Source organism: Gopherus flavomarginatus, chromosome 2 (assembly GCF_025201925.1).
Source record: "Gopherus flavomarginatus isolate rGopFla2 chromosome 2, rGopFla2.mat.asm, whole genome shotgun sequence".
Classification (NCBI taxonomy): domain Eukaryota; kingdom Metazoa; phylum Chordata; order Testudines; family Testudinidae; genus Gopherus; species Gopherus flavomarginatus.
In genome coordinates, this window is record NC_066618.1 from 120,872,283 (window position 1) to 120,893,695 (window position 21,413).

Here is a 21,413-nt window from a genome sequence, read left to right on the forward strand (position 1 = left end):
TTGTTGTACCTTGGGTCTTTGGCCTGATCCCATCCAAAATTTCCTCTTCCAGGGCTAATCTGCCCAAGATCTCTGTTGCCTCTACTGGTTCAGAAGCATTAGGGTGGGGGTCAGACTTGGGTGCTTCTCCCTCCTCGGTGGTCTCCTTTTCAGCTGCTCAGGTCCGCCTACCTACGAGAGCGACCCTCTGGCTTTGAGTCAGTATTCGGGTTCCCAAGGTTATAGCTGTCCTCTTTTCCCTTTTTGACTTTCTACTCTGTCTGGGAATGGAAAATAAATCTGGGGATACTTCAAAGAAGACTGGGGGTTCACATCTACTGTGGATGCCTCACTAACTTCAGGGTTCCCCTCTTTCTCCAATCCTCCTACTGGGAGTAAGTCTCCAAACCCTGGGAAGTCCCTCCCTATGAGCACCGGGTATGGGAGTTTAGGGACTACACTGGCTGCTACCTCAGTAGTGTTCCCCTGAATCTTGATTTTTACTGGGATGGTGGGGTAATAACCAACTGTCCCATGGATGCATGTTATCCCTGTACGCTTAGCCCGCAGCAGCTGACTATACTTCACAAGCTTCCCCGAGAGAAGCGTGATAACACTCCCTGAACCAACCAGTGCTGTGGTCTCTACCCCATTTAGCTTTACTGGTCTGGTGTACATATGTGGGGTTAGTGAGTCCCCCACAAGGTGGATTAGGGAGCATGGGTCTGCCCAGTTCCCCAGGTTACACTGCATAGGCTCCTCAGCATTGGGACACTGTGCAGCTATATGTCCCCACTCCCCGCAGGCATAACATCTGTATGGGGCCTTAGGCATTCCCTGGTCTCTTGGTTTGGGCAGTCTAACATCACGATCCTCTTCTCCCTCAGTGCTCCGACTCTTCGTGGCTTCTGCCTTCAGCCCCTCTCTTTTTCCACCTGTGATCTCCTGGTTGCCCAGTAACCCGAGCTCTAGGGCTTGGTGCTGCTAGTTTAACCTGGGGTGCCTCTTCTTTAACTGGTCGGGTCAGCTCTCTCGCTGTCCTTCGCCTCTCTACCAGTGTGACAACCTCATCATAGGTGAAGGGTTCGTTCTGGCTTACCCAAGCATGAAGGTCTGGTGGTAGCCCCTCATGTATCGGTCAATGACCAGACCCTCTAGTATCTCTTCCGGACTCCGGGATTCCGTTTGCAACCACTTTCATGCGAGATGGATGAGGTCATGCAACTGGGACCGCGGGGTTTTGTTTTCCTGGTACCTCCACTTGTGATACCACTGGGCCTGCACTGCAGTTGTTACCCCAGATCTGGCCAGGATCTCTGCTTTCAGCCGGGGGTAGTCTGCTGCAGCCTCTTCAGGCAGATCATAGTAGGCCTTCTGGGCCTCCCCACACAGGAATGGGGCAATGATGCCAGACCACTAATCTCGAGGCCAGGCCTCCTGTAGGGCTGTCCTCTCAAAGGCCACAAGGTACGCCTCTACATCATCCTCCGGCGTCATTTTCTGCAGCCAATGGCTGGCTAGTACGATCTGCGTCCCATCACGGCCGTGGTTCAGCTCTATAAGGGTCTTTACCTGGTTTACCAGTTCCCACAGCATAGCTTGGTCTTGAGGAGCCTGGTCCATCAGCAGGCGATTAGTCTCTTGCTGCAGTTGCACTGCCTTCTGTTGGGCGGCTGCCTGGACACGGGTAGCCTCCTGCTGGGCCGTCATAGCTTGTATCAATGCCCGCACTAAGTCATCCATTGTGGTGAAAAAAAAACCCACCTCTCTCTTTTTTTTTTTTAAATTATCCTCCTTCTTCCGCTGCGCTGTGCACACCAAATCCCACGCTTGACACCAGTTGTGACAAAGTTCCTCCTCTACCTTGGTGGGTCCTGCGCTTATTTGGCAGATTTGCTCACCTCAGTGATCTCCCCCACAGTCTGGGTCAACTTCTCCTGTGTCTGATCAGGAGTTGGGAGGTTTGGGGGGAACCCGGGCCCGCCTTCTACTCCGGGTTGCAGCCCAGGGCCCTGTGGATTGCAGCTGTTTATAGTGCCTCCTGTAACAGCTGCATGACAGCTACAACTCCCTGAACTACTTCCCCATGGCCTCCTCCCAACACTTTCTTTATCCTCACCACAAGACCTTCCTCCTGGTGTCTGATAATGCTTGTACTCCTTAGTCCTCCAGCAGTACACCCTCATCCTCTCCCTCTCCCTCTCCCTCTCAGCTCCTTGTGCCTCTTGCTCCCAGCTCCTCACACACACTTCCTCTCCTCTGGCTTCCCCCTCTCTGACTGAAGTGAGCTCCTTTTTAAACCCAGGTGCCCTGATTAGCCTGCTTTGATTGGCTGCAGGTGATCTAATCAGCCTGTCTGCCTTAACTGGTTCTAGCAGGTTCCTGATTACTCTAGTGCAGCCCCTGCTCTGGTCACTCAGGGAACAGAAACTACTCACCCAGTGACCAGTATATTTGCCCTCTACCAGACTCCTGTACCCCACTGGCCTGGGTCTGTCACACTATGCTGATGGGAGAACCCCTCCCATGGGCATACATGGTGTCTACACTGAAGTGCTACAGCAGTGTAGCTCCAGTGCTGTAGCTATGCTGCTGTAGCAGTTTAACTGTACACATACCATGAGTAAATCGCTCATCAGCACCAACTGCAAAAAACCTGTTTTTTGTTTGTTTTAAAATTTGATAATTTAAGGTTTTTTCCCCAATAATGTTATTGTTTTTTACAACTGGGTCAGACAAGTTGAAAACTCTGGGTGAAATCCTGGGTCTACTGAAGTCAACAGGAGCTTTGCCACTGTGAGTCAGAGCTGAGTGCCATCAGCTTTCTGAAAATACCTTAGACCTGTTAACAGGCTCATATACACATTGAATAATAGGAGTGACAAGTGAGCCCTCTGCTTCCCCACATCAGAAAATCTTCTGGGCAGATGAGCAATTGTCCAATGCTATCCTCAGCAAGAACGGAATGAAGCCGCTCAAGATAAACTCCATGTAGCCATGCTAGGGATAACAAAAGTATCAAAAGAACCGTGGGCGAAATCCTGGTCTTCTTGAAGTCAAAGGCTGTTTTGCCATTGACTCTCACAGAGCCAGGACTTGAACCTCTTGTGTTTAGCAGTATAGAAGCCAGCAGCCTGATCTTAAAAAAAATCCAAGCAAAACAAAGCTATTGACACTGGATCATCAACCACTGCCAAGAGGAGATCAAACAGCGTAGCTAGTTTCTGTACCACACCCTACTCTGAAACTGGATTGACGGACGGGTGAGGGGGTCAAGGAAGCTGAGGAATCCAAATATTGCAAGAGCTGCTTCACTGTAATCTTCTCATCAGTTTTAACCAAAAGGTTAGAAACAGGCTGACATTAAATTGTCCATATCAAGAGAGAATTTCTTGAACACAGGGTGAGATCAGTTTGCTGCATGTTTCATTGACTGGAACCTTGTAAATGTTTTGTTTCATGAAGCAAAAGAAGAAATAGAGTCCATCTTGCTCTCTCTAAGCTGTGCTGACTCTGCAAGGTTAACAGGAATAAAGAACAGAAAGAAACCTCTTTTTGTCACTGAAGCAGGGCTGCCCAGAGGATTCAGGGGGCCTGGGGCAAAGCAATTTTGGGGGTCCCATCCATAAAAAAAGTTGCAATACTATAAAATACTATATTCTCGTGGGGGCCCCTGTGGGGCCCGGGGCCTGGTGCAAACTGCCCCACTTCCCCCCCACCCCCGGGAAGTCCTGCACTGAAGTCAGCAGATAGGACTGAATACACACACGGAGCAGATTTGCTAAGTAAAAAGGAACAATTTTTGCTTTTCAGAGTCAAAGTGCACTTTACATATGTGATAATGTTAACTCTAAATGTATTTGCATTGTCTTTTAAAATATCAGACAGTGTTCATTAACATTGTTAATTAAACACAAAAGCATTTAATTTTCTGGGAAGGAAAGAGTGGTATAATTAGTCTAAATATCAACTTTAGGTGACTATAATCAATACAAAATGACATCATGTTACTCATCTGTAAGTGTGCTTTACTGTACAACAACAAAACCAATACACAACAGATTTAGTACAATCATGCAGCACGTCCAATCAGCATCTAGCTTGTGTAGAGTAGGTTGGTATTATCAGTAGATAAATTAGACCCACTACAGATCCCAAAGTATTCCAGGCCTCCTTTTTCTTTCTGGACTTCAAGATGTTCATGACGTGTTGAAAGGTTTGCTCTCTTAAGTACCCCTGGAGTTTTTAACAGTAGAAAGAACAAAGAAAAGATAACACTGGGGGGAATAGGGATGGCTTTTCTGAGAAGCTGACCTTTCCTCTTAATAGGTCAGCATGCTGCAGAGCCAGCATCTGTGGCCTTCTGAGACTTGCTCAGCTCACAAATATGATTAAATTTTTGCTGGACTGAGCTTCAGCATACATTTCCAGCAGCAATCTTCTTCAGCTAATCATTTATTTACTGGCACACCTGTTTACAAACGTACAAAGGAAATATTACAATTAAACTAAATGCATATGAACAGCAGAGGGATAGTGTATGATGGCAGGAATAAATTAGGTGAATTATAATAGTAGAGGTGTTACAGCTGCAGCCAGGAAGATAATGAAGTATGTTGCAGTCAAATGAAGGAATACTCTCATCTGATGTTTCTTCACTTGCGAGCAATTCTTCTCAGGTAAAGCTTGAACAGGAGAATTTGGATTTCAAAGTGATTGCTCTACCCATTCAGGCACAGCAGAACTTCCATTAGTTTTTCTGGTCTCCTTTTTAAAATCCCTTTGTGGCACTGAGGAACTAAGTATGATAGAACTATTTTTCAGTTCCACCATGCTCCTTGTGTCTCCAAAACTATTCTCCCAATCCCTCCCTCGTCCCAGGCCCCTCACCTGATTCTTTACTCACCCCTCAGCTCAGCAAAGCAGAAACCCACAAATCCCCATAATCTACCACTACCTTTCAGCCTATACACAGGACCAATTCATTACCGCTCTCATACTTCCTCTCTGTTCTGCTTTCATGCCATTGCCCTTCCTGTCTACTGCAGATATTTACTCAGATGCAGTAATGGAGTTATTGACAGTGAACAGAGTGGGTAGGGAATTGTCCCATAAAAAGAGTCTTTCCTAGCAGATGACACAAACCTTTGATGATCTCACATGCAAGTTTCTCAAAGATCTTTTCTAATACCCTAGATTGGTACCAAACTAACAGCCTAAATATATTGTTAGATGCAATATAAATATGATGTAGTGTAATCAGGGCCTCAGTGCAATCTAATTTTTACACATTTGCTTGTGCACTATGGATTTTCTTTAAAATTCTCTAAAAACTATTCCTTGTATGGTCCTTTACTTTGAGTTTTGACAACTGACAGATATTTTTCTTTTCATAAGAGGAGTTTCCTAAGGGTGTGTTTCAGAGGTTAAATGTCACAATGACAGAAAAAAATTACTGAATCAGATACCCAGTTCAGCTCAATATTTTGATCTGAAGTTTATTTTGACAGAAATTATAGTCTTGGTAAATGCCTATATTATTTTATGGGCTACAGTAGATAAATAAATAAATAGAGATATCCTATCTCATAGAACTAGAACCCTGAAAGGTCATTGAGTCCAGCCCCCTGTCTTCATCAGCAGGACCAAGTACTGATTTTCCCCAAATCCCTAAGTGGCCACCTGAAGGACTGAGCTCACAACTCTGGGTTTAGCAGGCCAATAGTCAAACCACTGAACTATCCCTCTCCCCTGAAAGTAAATCTGAACTGAGAAGTGAACTAACATTTTTGTGATTTCTTTTTTTAAAAAGATTCCTTATTCCTTCTTACCTGAATTTAAAAAAATAATTTAAACTATTTTATTGTAATGTTATTGATAGACTCCTTTACTGATTCATATTTTAATAATGTATTTATGACGTCCCTACTTAGAAATCAAGCTGAAATGTGATATTTGTGCAAATGAAGTATAAACCATTTGCGAAGGCTTGAAAGTAAAGCAGAAAATAAATACTTACATGTAGCTCCTTGTTTACATATATTCACATGCAATTCTACCAAATAGCTGCCGGATTTCACATATGAAAGGTGACGATTACTGTCAGCAATATTATCATGTTTTTATCTTTTTCTTTTTCCTTTGGTTTTTTGGAAGGAAACTTACTACTTACCCAACATTTTCTGCATCTTCATCACACTCAGCCCTGTATTTGCAAGCCCCACATTTGGAGTGTTTTCTGTGAACTTCTGTTCCAGATCCTTCATTCTCTAAATAAAACAAGGCAGTGTCATCAGAAAATGTGACTTCTTTCACATTATGCTATGACTCTGTCTACACAAATTAGCTTGCTCTTCAACAGGAAAGCAGCTTGTAGCCATAGCGTTGTCATACATTTATAGCACAGTCATTAGCCTCACTAGTATTACTTCTTCCAAAATTGGACAACAACTAAAGTTTGATAGAGTGATAACAATGACAAGATAGCACACAAAAACAAAACAAAACAAGCAAATGAAAAACAAACAAAAAACATTTTGCTTCATTGGCTATTTACTATTCCTTTATCACAGAGTGATTTGCTATTGATTTTCCACAGTTCTCTAAATCTGACATTAATATACATACTAGCTCATTTTAAGGACACTTTATTTGCCACTAACACCATATAAAACATGCACCTTTTAATGCCATTTGACTAGTAATTTAATGATGTTCAGGTAAAGAACGTATACACAGCCAAGCAGAAAGAAGAGAAAATATTTTAACTGAAGTTCTGTAATTACAGACATAGTTCCATATAACTCCTAGTTACATATAATGATTTTTTCTTCTGTGTACCTGAGGACAGATTTTCTTTCATTTTGTACTAGATTATACTAATTTCTCATAGTTTCAGTCTTATTCCTTTTCATCAGTGGTTTAGGACATACAGAAGACCAAGTGCATTATCCTGATAAAATACTGATAGAGATGGAACTTTCTGTAGAAGATAGAGCATATCTCCAAGGTTCAAAAACATTGGTCCTACAGGCAACAGCATTATTCTTGTGGTTCACACTGACATGACAGCTCATCAGTCACATGGGAGGAAAAGATAGAACCACAATGTTCTGTTGCAGGACAATCTAAAATTTGATAGATGCCTAATTTATAACTGTTATGACACATTTGGTGGAAAATCATAGTGAATAGTGTTATCTTTTTTTCTCCATGAGTTCATAAAAAATATCAAGCTAATCAATGAAAATATAGTTTTCAAATTCAAAGTACAGAACAACGTAACCCTAAGAATATTAAGATCTTCAAAGGTACAAAAAGTTCACTGAGCCAAAAGTATTGCATTGTTAGAAGGACATGGTGTATTTTAAAGACATTATCACATGTCAAACATTGCATGTCTAATCACTGTGAATCTCTACACACTTTAGGATCCCTGTACACCATAATGACCTACATTTCTGTTAACTGATTCTAAATTAAAAACTCACCAGGAAAGCATAATATGAAAACATGTTTCATATTTCAAACCTCACATTTTTTCTAAACTATTGTCACAGCTTTTTTGCCTTTATTAGTGGCCAAGTTAAAGCTAAATATAAAATCTACTTGAACCAAAAACACATTAAAAATCAAACATATTTTAACGTTAGATGGGCAATATAAATATAAAATTATCAAACACAATCAAAGCTGTGTCTAGTTATATTTTATAATACATTTCTATTTATGCTCAGTGCACCTTAAAGAATTAAATCTGTCTTTATCCTTTTAAGAACACAATTGTTTCTCCATACTGGACTAAAAATAATATTGCAGAGAAATAGCTTAAAATAATGTGGTTAATTTAATTTCCTATTTTTTTTTAAATTTGGAGTTCTGCAGGTAATTTTTCAATCTCAATAATACCATTAAAGGAACACTCTAACATTGCAATACAGTGAATTAAAAAAAATTGTTTAAAATAATTTCAGATACTAACCTGTCCCTGAGTCACACTGTCAAATTTTTGTGGTTTTTACAACCACATCTTCCTACTTTTAAAGTGATTTTCTCTGTTTTGTTGACTTTTAAAAGAGTCAAACAGGGGAAACTGACTATACTGAAACAGTGAAATTGACTATATAAAATGCAAAATGTTGTCAAAGATAAAGTTAGTAACATAGAAAAATATTTTCTCTCATCTCCTTCTCTTATAGAGTCTTGTGTGCTACTTGTAACAATAGCCAGTTAAACAAATTAAGCTAGAAGTGTAAATTCCAAGTTGTTGGTATCCCTTAAATACAGCATGCCTGGGAGTAAGGAAGAGGAAGAAGTCCCCTTGTACCTATACATGGCTTCTTGGACCTTGGGTCTAGATGCACCTGGAGCAGGTAAACTGGGATTAAATTGATATAGAGATAAGTAAAGTCTTGGCTTTATTTCTTACTCAGCGGCTCAGAAAGCATAAGGAGCAGTGGATATAATAATTTATAGCTGGTATAATTTCAGAGATGATAAATTCATAGATTATAAAGACAGAAGGAACCATTGTCATAATCATAATCTGACCTCCTGTATACAACAGCCCATAGGACTTCCCTGAATCAACCCCTGTTTGAACTAGAGCACACCCTTTGGAAAAACATCCAATCTTGTTTTTAAAGTTTCCAGAGATGGAGAATCCATCAAACCCTGGGCCAATTGTTCCCTGGTTAATTATCTTCATTACAGTAAATTCAAATCTCATTTCTAGTCGGAATTTGTCTTTTTTCAAATTCCAGCCAGTAAATCTTATTATGCTTTTGTCTGCTAGATTAACAGTCCTCTATTATCAAATTTCTATTTCCCACGTATTTATAACCTGTGATCGTCACCCCTTAAACATTTCTTTGTTAAACTAAATAGATTGAGCTTCTTGAGTCTTGCACTATAAGGCACGTTTTCCAATCTTTTAATTATTACTGTGGCTCTTCTCTGAACCCTCTCCAATTTATCAACATCCTTCTATCATAGATTTCAAGGCCAGAAGGGACCAAGTGCAACAATCTAGTCCGACCTCCTGTAGACTACAACTTCCAGGCCATAGAACTTTCCCCAAAATAATTCCTAAAGCAGATCTTTTAGAAAAACATCCCATCTTGATTTTAAAATAGTCAATGATAGAGAATCCACTATGACCCTTGGTAAACTGTTCTAATGATTAAGTATCCTCACTCTTAAAAATTTACACCTTATGTCTAGTCTGAATTGGTGTACCTTCAATTTCCAGCCTTTGGATCATGTTATATCTTTTTTAGACTGTAGAGCCCATTATTAAATATTTATTCCTAATATAGGAACATATAGACTGTAATCAAGTCACCCTGTAACCTTCACTTTGCTAATCTAAAGAGCAAAATTAGTTTTCTTGCAGTCTTCTGGAACTTCCCCAATGCTCCAATACTTACTGAAAAATCAAAGGTTCATGAAATTGGCCCTCTTCAAACATATATATAACTTGCTTGGAATTTATTTCATTTGTTATATTCAAAGAAAATAAAGTCATGAGCACTTGTATCTAAGCTACCACTAATTTTTAGTACGTCATCGTTTCCTCTTTATCTGTCAAGATGAGGTCTAAGCTAGAATTCCTCTATGTTGGATGCACCACTTTGTCGGTGAGGCAATTCTCATCTATAGAATTTAGAAATTCTCAGGATGTTTTAACACCGGCAGCATGAGACCTCTAGCATATGTAGACTTGGTAGAACTCAATTTTTTAAAAAAATTTCAACAGCTAATATTGGCGCTTTTTTTTATGCATATCTTCAATTTTTAATCACTCAGTTTTCACAGTTGCAAGAAACTATGAGGGGAACTGACAATAATTTAATGACAGCAGATGTGGAGATTCAAAAAGTTAAAGCTTTATAACCGTTAAAACATAAATTGTCAACATCACATATCAAAATATACACAGTAAATAGCCTTAAAACAAACTGTGCTAAAATTTGTTTGATCAACAGAAATATTTTTATCGATTTGTGTGCGTACAGTAAAATCAATGTTTACCAACATTAACTGATAAAAATCTAATTGTTCAAGGCCTGAACATGTGTTACTCAGATTACAGTCCTCCATGATCACAGAGGTTTCCTTCCCCACACCACACATTAAAGATAGGTGCTTAGGGAGCTGGTCATCCTGTTTTCTAGTGTGATTTTGTGGTCTGTAGCAGACACCAATTAGGACCAATTTTGTGCTTTATGTGTTGGGACATTGATCTATAAACATTCAAGAGCATTTTGTTCCAAGCTGGCAGTGACTCAAACAGATAATGCCATTTGTGACAGAATGCCACTCTTCCTCCTCCTTTACCTACTCAATCCTTTCTAAATAGGTTATAATCATGGATTTCTACATTCCAATCATGCGAATTATCCGACCAGGTTTCAGTAATACCAACTAGATTGAATTTATGCTCATAAATGAGCAATTCAATTCCTCTTGTTTATTACCTAGGCTTCTAGCAATGGAGCATAGGCAATTAAAGAATTTCTTCTGTTCACATCCTGTGTTATCTTGATAAATTTTGTTCTCAGCATCTTGATTTTGTTCTCAATGAATGCTCATTTGTTCCCTCTTTTCCCACTCTACTTTCGTTACAGGCCCATCAAATAAACACACACACACACACACACCCCCCAGCCCGGGGTCATTCTCTTGGTATGTCTCACACAGAAACTAGACGTCTGTGACTCAGGCTCATGAATGAGGCTCAGGCTGCTTCATTGCTGTGCAGATGTGTGGGCTCAGGATGTAGTCCAGGCTCTCGGACCCTGCAAGGTAACAGGGTCTCAGAGATCAGGCTCCAGCCCAAGCCTGGAAATCTACACAGCACTGAAACAGCCCCATGAACCCGAACTCGCTGGCATGGACCAGGCACGGGATTTTCTTTCCTGTCGTACACATACTTTCTGAGTCTGAATGTCTCCCAGGGCTACCCCAGGTTAGTGCAGCATACACACCCACTCTTTGTTCAGGGTTGTGCCTAAAGTCACACTCCAGTTCTATGAAACTGAAATATAAATAAACTGTACCAGAATGGAATGGACTAGAGTTTATGGAGTTGTGGCCAGTCTTTATGTGACCATGCAGAAAGGACTGCTCTCTGACCTGCACACCCTCCTAAGAACGGAAGCCTCTGTGTTCTGAATACAAGGACTGCTAAAGAGGTGTCCCTCATAGGAGCAACTTATCTAAAAGGAGTTGGGAAGTAGGGGGAAACAGAGTTCTATCACTCCTGCATGCTGACCATGTTGTGTGCTGCACCTCTTAAAAGGGGTGTCCCCTATTGTGCTCCTCTTAGCACAACTAGGCACAAAAATGCCTCCCAATGCACCTCCTTGAAGCAGTGTAGCTCCACAACACCCCTTACTAGAGGCTGTAGCTAAAGGCTACAATCTAGTGACTTGTTTGATTGACAGATTATGGAAACGCTATTATGATATCATAGTTAAATCTGTGTTCTGTTTTGCAGTTAATGCAAGCCTTCAAACTCTCTGGGAAGTCTACACTGCAATCAGAAGTTGACTGCAGCATGTGAAAACATCCCTGAGGTAGCTTTGATCAAGCTAAATCCAATAACAATAGCAGCAAAATTGCAGCAGCATGGGCTGAACAAGCCCACTTGTGACCCAGGTATGTACTTGAGCGGCTAGCCCGTGTTGTTGCAGCTTCACAGTTATTGGTATTCAAGCTAGCTAGATCAAAGCTAGCTTGAGTATGTCTACACATACTGCAGTCACACCCCTGACTGCAGTGTAGACATATGAGGAGGTTACTCATCTTGTGCAGTAACTGACATTCTTCAGGCATTGCTTCAGTTGGTACTTCAGTTGGTACTGGGTCAGGAGCAGGAGTTAATTGATCCTGAGAATGGGAGGGTGCCGCCAAGTGAGTCATATGATTTGGACGTTCGCGTCTCATCGGACTGGAATAGCGGGTGTGCTGCCGAGGGAAAGATGCCCATGGGGCCCAATACTGCCATGGTGGTGGAAAAGGCATAGGTGGTGCCATCCAGGGGTTAACACACCAAGAGGCAGGGTCTCGAGGGTAGTCTGAGACAATTTTCCTGTGCCCGCGGGTGACAGGACTCCGAGGATGGAATTCTGATTGTATTGAAACATCACCCTGTAGTTCAGACTCCTCCTCACTGGAGGAAGGCTGTTCGGACCCTGAATCATTCGTAAGGGAGAAGCAGTCTTTAAGGAAGGTGATTGCAGCGTAAAAGGTCACTTGACTGGGTAAACGGCAGCGCTGAGGCAGCTGAAGGTGAAGGCTAATAGAATTGCCGTGAGGGAACCCTGGAGTTCTTAGTCTTGACTCTGTGCCAAGTAGCACTGTTAATGCCGGTGCCGTAGTCAGTGCCGCGCTATTAATAGCAGGCTGCGGTGCCTAGGGGGGCCTGATTTGTCGGCACCGCGTTCATCGCGGTGCCGACAGGTGCCATAATCGAGGCAGGGAACTGAAAGCCTGTTGCCTTGGCACCGGAGCCTCGCGCTGCCACTGAAAGCACAGGCAGGTTTAACGCGGTGCCGGAGGAGCCTGGCTCGTCGAAAGTGCTCAGGTGGTGGATCACCGGTAAGGAGACTGTGGATCTGACCGGAGAAGGTTTGTGTCTAAGGGCTTCTTTTGAATTTGACAGAAGGTGTCCTCATTTTGCTGCTTTCTTCTGCTTTTTAGAAGTGGGAGAGCTGTGTCAGTGAGCAGAGGCAGAGTCTGCACCAGGGTCTGAGGCAGACCCTAGGGATTTTCGAAGTAAAATAAGTTTAAGTTTTATCTCCATGTCCTTTCTTGCTCTGGAGCTTACTTTAGTGCAGTGAGCACATTTTGGGGGATTATGGGTCTCCCCCAAATATTTTATGCACTGTGAATGTCCATTGGAGAGAGGGACAGCGTCCTTACAGGAGCAGCGCTTAAAGCCTGTGGAGCCAGGCATATCTGAAGTGGCTGAGAGAACAATTTTTTTTTTTAACAGTAGAACAAAGGTAGGTAACACTAACTAACAACTAACTAACAAGAAACTGTCTAACTACAAGTTTATTTTAAGATGAGGAAAGAAATTCTTTAAGGAGTCTGCTGAGCTCCGTCTCAAGCCGGGAACAGTAGACAAGGAACTGAGGGAACCGGCCGCACAGGCTCACTAGAGGTACACTCAGAGCGGGGGCCAGGCTCTGAGCATGTGTGGCCGCTACGAGTACTGCTGCAGAAATCTCCGATCAAAGGTGCAGGGGCGCACCGACACCTAGAGTGGAGCAACCACAGGGACATCTCTCGAAGAACCACCTTTGTTTTATATAAAAAACAGCATATTTATTCTGAATTTTCATATCTTTCAATAAAGTTGAATTTTCTGCTGGCTTATGTGCTTCTAGTCTTTGTGTAAGGAATGGTTACCAATGTGGAAGATCCTGTTCATTGTCAAACTGTTTGGCCAGTTCAGGAGCAGATTTCTCCTCTTCCATCCAGAGATCCACAACTTACTGCTGGAGTACCCATCATTCACCATAAAATACCACACAGCAACCTTAGCTCTGCCCCAGTAGGGGGCCAGCCTTCCAGCACCTTTGCTTTCAACCATGAGATCACTCTAGATAATGGCAGGAGAAACATCTTCTCTGTTTAGCGTGGTTGTGAGTTTGGGGAAGTGGGGAGTTTGAAGACTGACATGCCTACTGAGGCAGAATTAAGGTAGGAGTGTGTTGTCTGGCGGTTGTTCTAGTCATGAGGTATGTGACTCAGGGTGGAGGAGTAGAGGGCATGTTAGATGCTTTCATTTTTCTTTTCCTTACTTTTGTAGTTCTGTGTTAGGCATATTAAATATCTGGCAAACTTAACTCACAAACAGTGTTCTTATGTATTAACAATCAGTTATGTCAGACAAAGTTAGCATTTTTGGTAGCATTTGATGCGTTTTCTCTGACAGCATAAGAATCACCGTGGAGGAATAGACTATTATTCAACTATTCCTGTGTCCTGTTTCCACAGGAGCCAGTTCCTGATGCTCCAAAGGGAAGCTAAACAACTTTAAAAATACACATCTAGCAAACTATGCACCAACATACAATAGTGAGGAGGTAGGAAAGTCACCATACGCCCAGAAGAGTAATGAGGGAGCAGTCTCTGAACTTTCATGAAAACAGGCAATGCGATTATGCTAAGCCCTTTCAAGGACAGCACAGTAGGGAGTGAGTTCCTCATTCCTTGCCCCCTCAAATAAGGGCCAGACATCTGTCTCTTAGCCTCTCTATGGTCCCAACTGTGATACCCTTACTTAGGAGAGCAAGCACTAACCCAGGAGATCACTCACCCAGAAGTCATTACTAGCGTAAGTACTAAAGGCTGCACAGTCAGGACCTCTATATTTGTCTCCTTTCCTTGCCTCACAGGGGTGTTGTGAGATTTCGTTTTGTTGCCACTTTTACTAATTTACAGAAATAAATGGGACTAATAGGGGTTTAAGGCACTATTCAGGACAGAATCAGGCCCGTAATGTTTGTAAATCACTCTGAGACTCTCAGATTGGAGTTGCTATAGAAATACAACCTCCTATTATCCTTCTCCACCTTCTGTAACTGACATGTTTACAAAGCTGCAAAAATTCAAGCTTTTGAAATTTATAAAATATAAAGGTTTTGAAATCTATATGTTTACACAAGCCTGACTGTGTGACAACCATGGGTAACTGTTGTGCCCAAGGAGGGTAAGGAACAGATGGTAGTCTACTAAAAAGCACATACTGTCCATCATTTTATTAATTATAAAAAGCAATCTGCCAAATGTTCATCACAAGATATTTTAGCTACTAAATTTGAGAGAGATTTGGAATTCAAAACAAATTATTTTAGTAATAATAAACTTTGCTATCTGTATTGCAAGCATGCTATTTCCTCAGCTTGAAAGCCTGAATTGATCAGCTGCCATCTGTCTAAAATTAATTTTATTTTAAAACATAAAATGTATTTGCTTAGGTAAACAGACACCTGCTATATGTATTTTTACTCCGAAAGAGAAACAAATTAATTCTTTGCTGTCATGGTATAATTCCCCACTCTGAACCTTAGCGTCCAAAAGATGGGGTACCAGCATGAATTCCTCTAAGCTCAATTACCAGCTCAGTACTTGTAGCGCTGCCACCAACCAGGAATTCCAGTGCCTGGTACACTCTGGTCCCCCTAAAACCTTGCCCAGGGACCCCCAAGACCCAGTCCCTCTGGATCTTAACACAAGGAAAGTAAACCCTTTCCCTCACCGTTGCCTCTCCCAGGCTTCCCCTCCCTGGGTTACCCTAGAAGATCACTGTGATTCAAACTCCCTGAATCTTAAAACAGAGAGGAAAATCCACCTTCCCCCCTCCTTCTCTCTCCCCCTCCCAGACTCTCCCTGAGAGAGAAAGTAATCCTAACACAGAGAGAAAATTAACCTCTCTCTCCCCCTTCCCTCCTTTCTCCCCACCAATTCCCTGGTGAATCCAGACCCAGCCCCCTGGGATCTCACACCAGAATAAAAAAAACAATCAGGTTCTTAAACAAGAAAAGCTTTTAATTAAAGAAAGAAAAAACAGTAAAAATCTTTGTAAATTTAAGATGGAATATGTTACAGGGTCTTTCAGCTATAGACACTGGGAATACCCTCCCAGCCTAAGTATACAAGTACAAATTAAAATCCTTTCAGCAAAATACAAATTTGAAATCCTTCCAGCCAAATACAAATTTGAAATCCTTCCAGCCAAATACACATTTGAACTCTTCCAGCCAAATACACATTTGAACTCCTCCCAGCCAAATACACATTTACAAACAAAGAAAACAAACATAAGCCTAACTCGTCTTATCACCTAGTACTTACTATTTTGAATCTATAAGAACCTGTAACAGGGAGATTGGAGAGAAACCTGGTTGCACGTCTGGTCACTCTCAGAACCCAGAGAGAACAACAACCAAAAACTAACAGCACACACAAAAACTTCCCTCCCTCAAGATTTGAAAGTATCCTGTCCCCTGATTGGTCCTCTGGTCAGGTGACAGCCAGGCTCACTGAACTTGTTAACCCTTTACAGGCAAAAGAGATATGAAGTACTTCTGTTCTATTAACTCTTACTTATCTGTTTATGACATATGCCCATGGCATGACACTTAGAAACCTTGCCCCCTGAGGGTCTAGAAGGTTTAAGAGACTGGTACTAGAATATGGAACCTTTCACCTCGAGGTCAGTGATCTGAATCTGAACAGCAGGCCTGAAGCAACAAAGTCTTTACTATCTGATAACTGTTTGATGGCCTATCTGACATAGATTGGTGGTTTCAGACTTGTTCCTAGTGAACAGCTGACAACAGCACAAATGCAACACTACCAAAACAGGCACTAATTGGAATCCTCGTTGGCTGTGTCAGCAGAGAAGTTAAGGATTGTCTGGAACCAGAAGAGAAGAAGCTCTGGTGTGTGGAGAAAAAGTAAGAACTGCCCAGGGGAACAGGCCCAGATGATCTCCCCTCATATGAGCTATTGTCTGTCACTTTGGACCAACTAGGTATCTCAGCAGATTTAGATGAGCCTGTGGAGCCCAACCGAACCTCTAAGTTGGGACTTCAGAACTGTTGCACTCTCCAATCACCAAGGGTAGTCTGAGAAAGCCCTCCAAATAAGACAAGATTGAATAACACCCTTTAATTTGTTTGACTTGTCTACAACCCTCCCTTGTGCATCACTGTAAACAACACTGACAAAATGGAACCCAACTGCTCACCTCCCCAAAGTTCCCTTCAGAGACTTCATGTAACTACTCTACTCATATCCCTTCTTACTATCCTAGGTGATCGGCCAAAATGGGTGCCAATGCACTGGTATATTCAACCACTGAATATTGCACTCCAGTCTGGGCAGGCAGTTCGAATAACATCTCTCTCAATGTGCAGCCCGATGCTCAATGAGAATTATAACTAGAACATTAAAATCAACATCCATTCAATGGTTGCCCACTCTAACACATACACCCCTCCCACCCAAAATACACATATACATACATACCTCATGAGTACAGTCAAATCATGAACTTTCCAGCCTGAACTTCCCAACTTCTGAGGACCTCCAGAACCTTCCAAAGACACATCTGAAATCCCACAAATCTTTTGAGGATTGGGATAAAGTTCTTAAAGAGTCCTCATTCAGTCCTGAGGCACACTGGGCAGAATTATGGGAGAATCCTAAGATACCAAATAAACATCTGATTGCTGACCCCTCAAGCCGCCAAAGAACTTCCAGGCTTTAACCTGCTCAGAAACAAGGGTCTGTATTGAAACATTTCAGAACACCAAATGACACACGCTGTCATCTCTTACATTGCTAGAAGTTGCCAGAATGCACAATGTGACTGTGGACACCAGGCACAGAATATAGACCACATTGTAAATTAGTGCCCACTTTGATCATTTGCCAGTGGCAACTCAGACCTACATTAAGCCACTTCAGACACTACACACTGGTTTCCTAATCTGGACTTGGTTAATTGAACGTTGCTAGTCACTGCACGTGCCATACAAAAGTATCCCTCGTTTGCAACACAATGGACCCAGTGAGGTTGCATAGGTTGCAAATCCAGGTAGAATTTGGCTCAATGGCCCCTATAGTTCTCCTGCAGTTGACTCACCTGCAGCAAGACCAATGCAGTGCTTGGACCTAAGATGCCTTTAGCAAATAAGCAGGGGATATTGGGGTAGGTTAAAACTACGGGCTACAAATACTGGAGCTGTTTCAGGTAAGTTACGGAGAGTCACTAAGGGTTTGGCTACACTTGCAGGTGTGCAGCGCTGGGAGTTAAAGCTGTCTTCATACAGCTGTGTAGGGAAAGCGCTGGAGTGTGGCCACACTGACAGCTACCAGCGCTGCAGTGTGGCCACATTTGCAGCATTTGCAGCGGTGTTGGGAGTGGTGCATTATGGGCAGCTATCCCACAGAGCACCTCTTCCCATTTTGGCACCATTTTGGCACCACGGGCTGTGGGAAGGGGGCGGAGAGTGCGGGTCATTCTCCTTCCTGTCCCAATGCCCGTGATGCGTTGCTTCACATCCCAGGAATCCCTGTTTTTCCATCCACGTTTGGCGCCATCTTGACTCTCTCAACGTTTTCTGTGCAGCGCGATTTCTGTGGGAAATGGAGCCCAAACTGCTGAGGAGTATGCTGACGAGTCTCGCCAGCACATCACGTTTGGCAGTTGAGCTATTCCTTAAGATACAAAGTGATGAGGAGTCTGACGATGATAGTGAGTCGCCTGATGCGTATGACACTAAATCGCTTCTGGCATTCATGGAAATGCTCAGCACCGTGGAACACCGCTTTTGGGCTCGGGAAACAAGCACTGAGTGGTGGGATCACATTGTCATGGAAGTCTGGGAAGACGAGCAGTGGCTGCAGGACTTTTGGATGAGAAAAGCCACTTTCATGGGACTGTGTGCTGAGCTCGCCCCCATCCTGCGGCACAAGGACACGAGATTGAGAGCTTCCCTGACGGTGGAGAAGCAGGTGGCTATTGCAGTCTGGAAGCTGGCAACTCCAGACAGCTACCGATCGGTCGGGAACCAGTTTGGAGTGGGAAAGTCTACCGTTGGAATCGTGTTGATGCAAGTTTGCAGGGCCATTAATCGCATCCTGCTAAGAAGAACTGTGACTCTGGGAACGTGCAGGACATTCTGGGTGGCTTTGCACAAATGGGTTTCCCTAACTGTGGAGGGGCGATAGATGGGATACATATTCCTATTCTGGCACCACCCCACCTAGCATCCAAGTAAGTTAATCAAAAAGGGTATTTTTCTATGGTTCTCCAGGCACTTGTGTATCACTGTGGGCGTTTCATTGACATTAACACAAGCTGGCCTGGAAAGATGCATGATGCACGCATCTTTCGGAACACTGGCCTGTTCAGGAAGCTGCAGGCAGGGACTTTTTTCCCAGACCGAAAGATCACAGTAGGGGATGTTGAAATGCCCATTGTGATCCTTGGAGACCCCGCTTACCCGTTAATGCCTTGGCTCATGAAACCGTATATAGGGAAGCTTGACAGGAGCAAGGACCGGTTCAACTACAGGCTGAGCCAGTGCCGAATGACTGTGGAGTGTGCTTCTGGCCGTTTAAAGGGGTGCTGGAGATCTCTGTATGGGAAGCTAGACTTGGGGGAAAGCAGCATCCCTGCTGTTATATCCGCGTGCTGTACCCTCCATAATATTTGTGAAGGGAAGGGTGAAAGATTCAGTCAGGCATGGACCTCCGAGGTTCAATGCCTGAAGGCTGAATTTGCACAGCCAGAGAGCAGGGCTACTAGAGAGGCCCAGCACAGGGCTGCAAGGATTAGGGATGCCTTGAGGGAGGAATTTGAGGCTAAAAACCAACAGTAATGTTTGGTGCCTTGCACGGGAGTGAAGTGCAGTGGTTACAATGTTAGTAGGCATCTGTTTTTCCCAAGCTGATTTGCAGTGCCTGTTTCTTTCCTGGGCTAAGGTATCTTTGACTTTCTGCAATAATAAAGGCTGTTTTCAAAGCCAAGAATTCATTTATTGAGAAGAAAATAACTTTATTGACAGATATACATCATTTTGGGTACCTAAAAGGGCAGGAGGGTGCGGTGGGGAGCTGTACAGTCACAGGTTTGAATATGTCCTGTCTGGAGCGCTGTGCAATGACTGCTGCACTTCAGGATGCCTATACTGCATGGTGATGGGGGTTGAGTGCAGAGGGTAAGGGTCGTAGTTCTCAGGGCTGGTTGGTGAATGTACAGGTGTTGGAGGCAGCTGCTGGTGGTAAGAACCTGGATGCTGGGGAAGGGGGTTTTGAGCTGACATTGGGGCACAAGGGAAAGAGCTTTGGGATGGGGTGGGTGGGCAGCGCGGTAGTGCTCTGCCCGTATGGCTACGAGCGCCTGGGTAGAGTCCGCTTGGTGCACCAGGATGCTTATCAGCTGCTTTGTGCTTTTCTTCCTGGCCGCTGCGTTTTTCTGGTGGATCCTTCTTTCCCTTTCCCTCTAGTCCTGCACTTTTTGATTCTCTGTGGCAGAGTGATCCATAACTGCTGCAGCAGGTCTTCTTTGCTTTTTTGCGGCTTCTTCCGGAGGTTTTGGAGTCTTTGAGCTGTTGATAACACGAGCAGCCGAAAACTCAAGGTTGCTTGTGGAAAGGCAAAAAAGGCAACGCTTAACAGAGGCAGCATTGTTTATATCTCAGACAGTTATTCCCACACAGTGAAGGAGTAACATTCTTCACAATAGCATAATTTTCCCATACCAAAGAGAGCGCATATAACCCACAGGAACCCCGAAATGGCGAGTAAGGGGGACTGATTGCTTCAGGGCTGTACTGTCGTCAGGGTTTCTGTGCGTTGGAGAAAGCAAACAGCTGCAGGGGGCACCTACACTGAACACTCTCCCAACATTTTCCACAGGAGTTGATCCTGGAAGATATCTAGCTGCTGCGGGTCACCTGGGAAGAGCGGAAGGGTCTTCTACAGCAATGCGGATTCCGCCCCAGCCCCTATGTAGCTTGCCTGTGTGCAGCAATGGTCCCCACACCCCTCGCTATTTCATCTAGGCACGCATGCCTGCATGCAGAACCCTCCCTCCTCTCCCGAAAAATTTCCATCCTGAAAATAAAAGCCGCTTACCGGGAACCCACTCCTCTGTTTGTCCTCCACCAAGTACCGGCTGCTGCGACTGGCTACCTTCCTCCTGGCTTGAGAAGAGCTCCTGGCTGCATGCCTCCAGGGACTCCGGGGTGTCTCCCCCCACCCCAGTACCCTAACTCTCGATTTCCTCCTCCTCCCCCTCCACTCTGAAGTGTCCATCGTGGTCCTCAGATTGGCGATGGGGTCACCCCCAAGTATCGCATCCAGCTCTTTGTAAAAACGGCAGGTCATGGGAGCAGGGCCGGAGCGGCGGTTTCCCTTGTGGGCTTTGCAATAGGCACTCCGCAGCTCCTTCACTTTTACCCTGCACTGCAGCGCATCCCAGTCATGGCCCCTTTCCAGCATGGCCCTTGATACCTGCCCAAAGGTAATGTAATTCCTACGGCTGGAGTGCAGCTGGGACTGCACAGCTTCCTCCCCCCAAACACTGATGAGGTCCAGCAACTCGCCATTGCTCCATGCTGGGGCTTGTTTGGCGCGTGGAGACATGGTAACCTGGAAAGATTCACTGATTGCACTCCTCACCTGGCTGAGCAAACAGGAAGGGGATTTTTAAATTTCCAGGGCATTTAAAGGGCGGATCACCTGAGGTCAGGGCAGTAGGGTTCAAACTCATGAGCAGAGTGGCTGAACAGGCATTCTGGGATACCTCCGAAGGCCAACAACAGCACTTTTGGTGGCCACACTGGCAAAGCAGTGCTGCATCACTCGCGCTGCAGTTGTTATTCCCCAGGCCAAGGTGCAGT

At 43.8% G+C, this 21,413-nt stretch overlaps 1 protein-coding gene across 1 annotated transcript in view; it reads right to left on the reverse strand.

Moving 5' to 3' along the window:
* TMEFF1 (transmembrane protein with EGF like and two follistatin like domains 1) overlaps window positions 1–21,413 on the reverse strand; it is a 239,182-nt gene that overhangs the window by 47,959 nt on the left and 169,810 nt on the right. Inside the window, exon 5 of the mRNA XM_050938244.1 lies at window positions 6,152–6,248. Coding sequence (XP_050794201.1) covers window positions 6,152–6,248 — 97 coding nt within the window. The remainder of the gene's footprint in view (window positions 1–6,151; window positions 6,249–21,413) is intronic.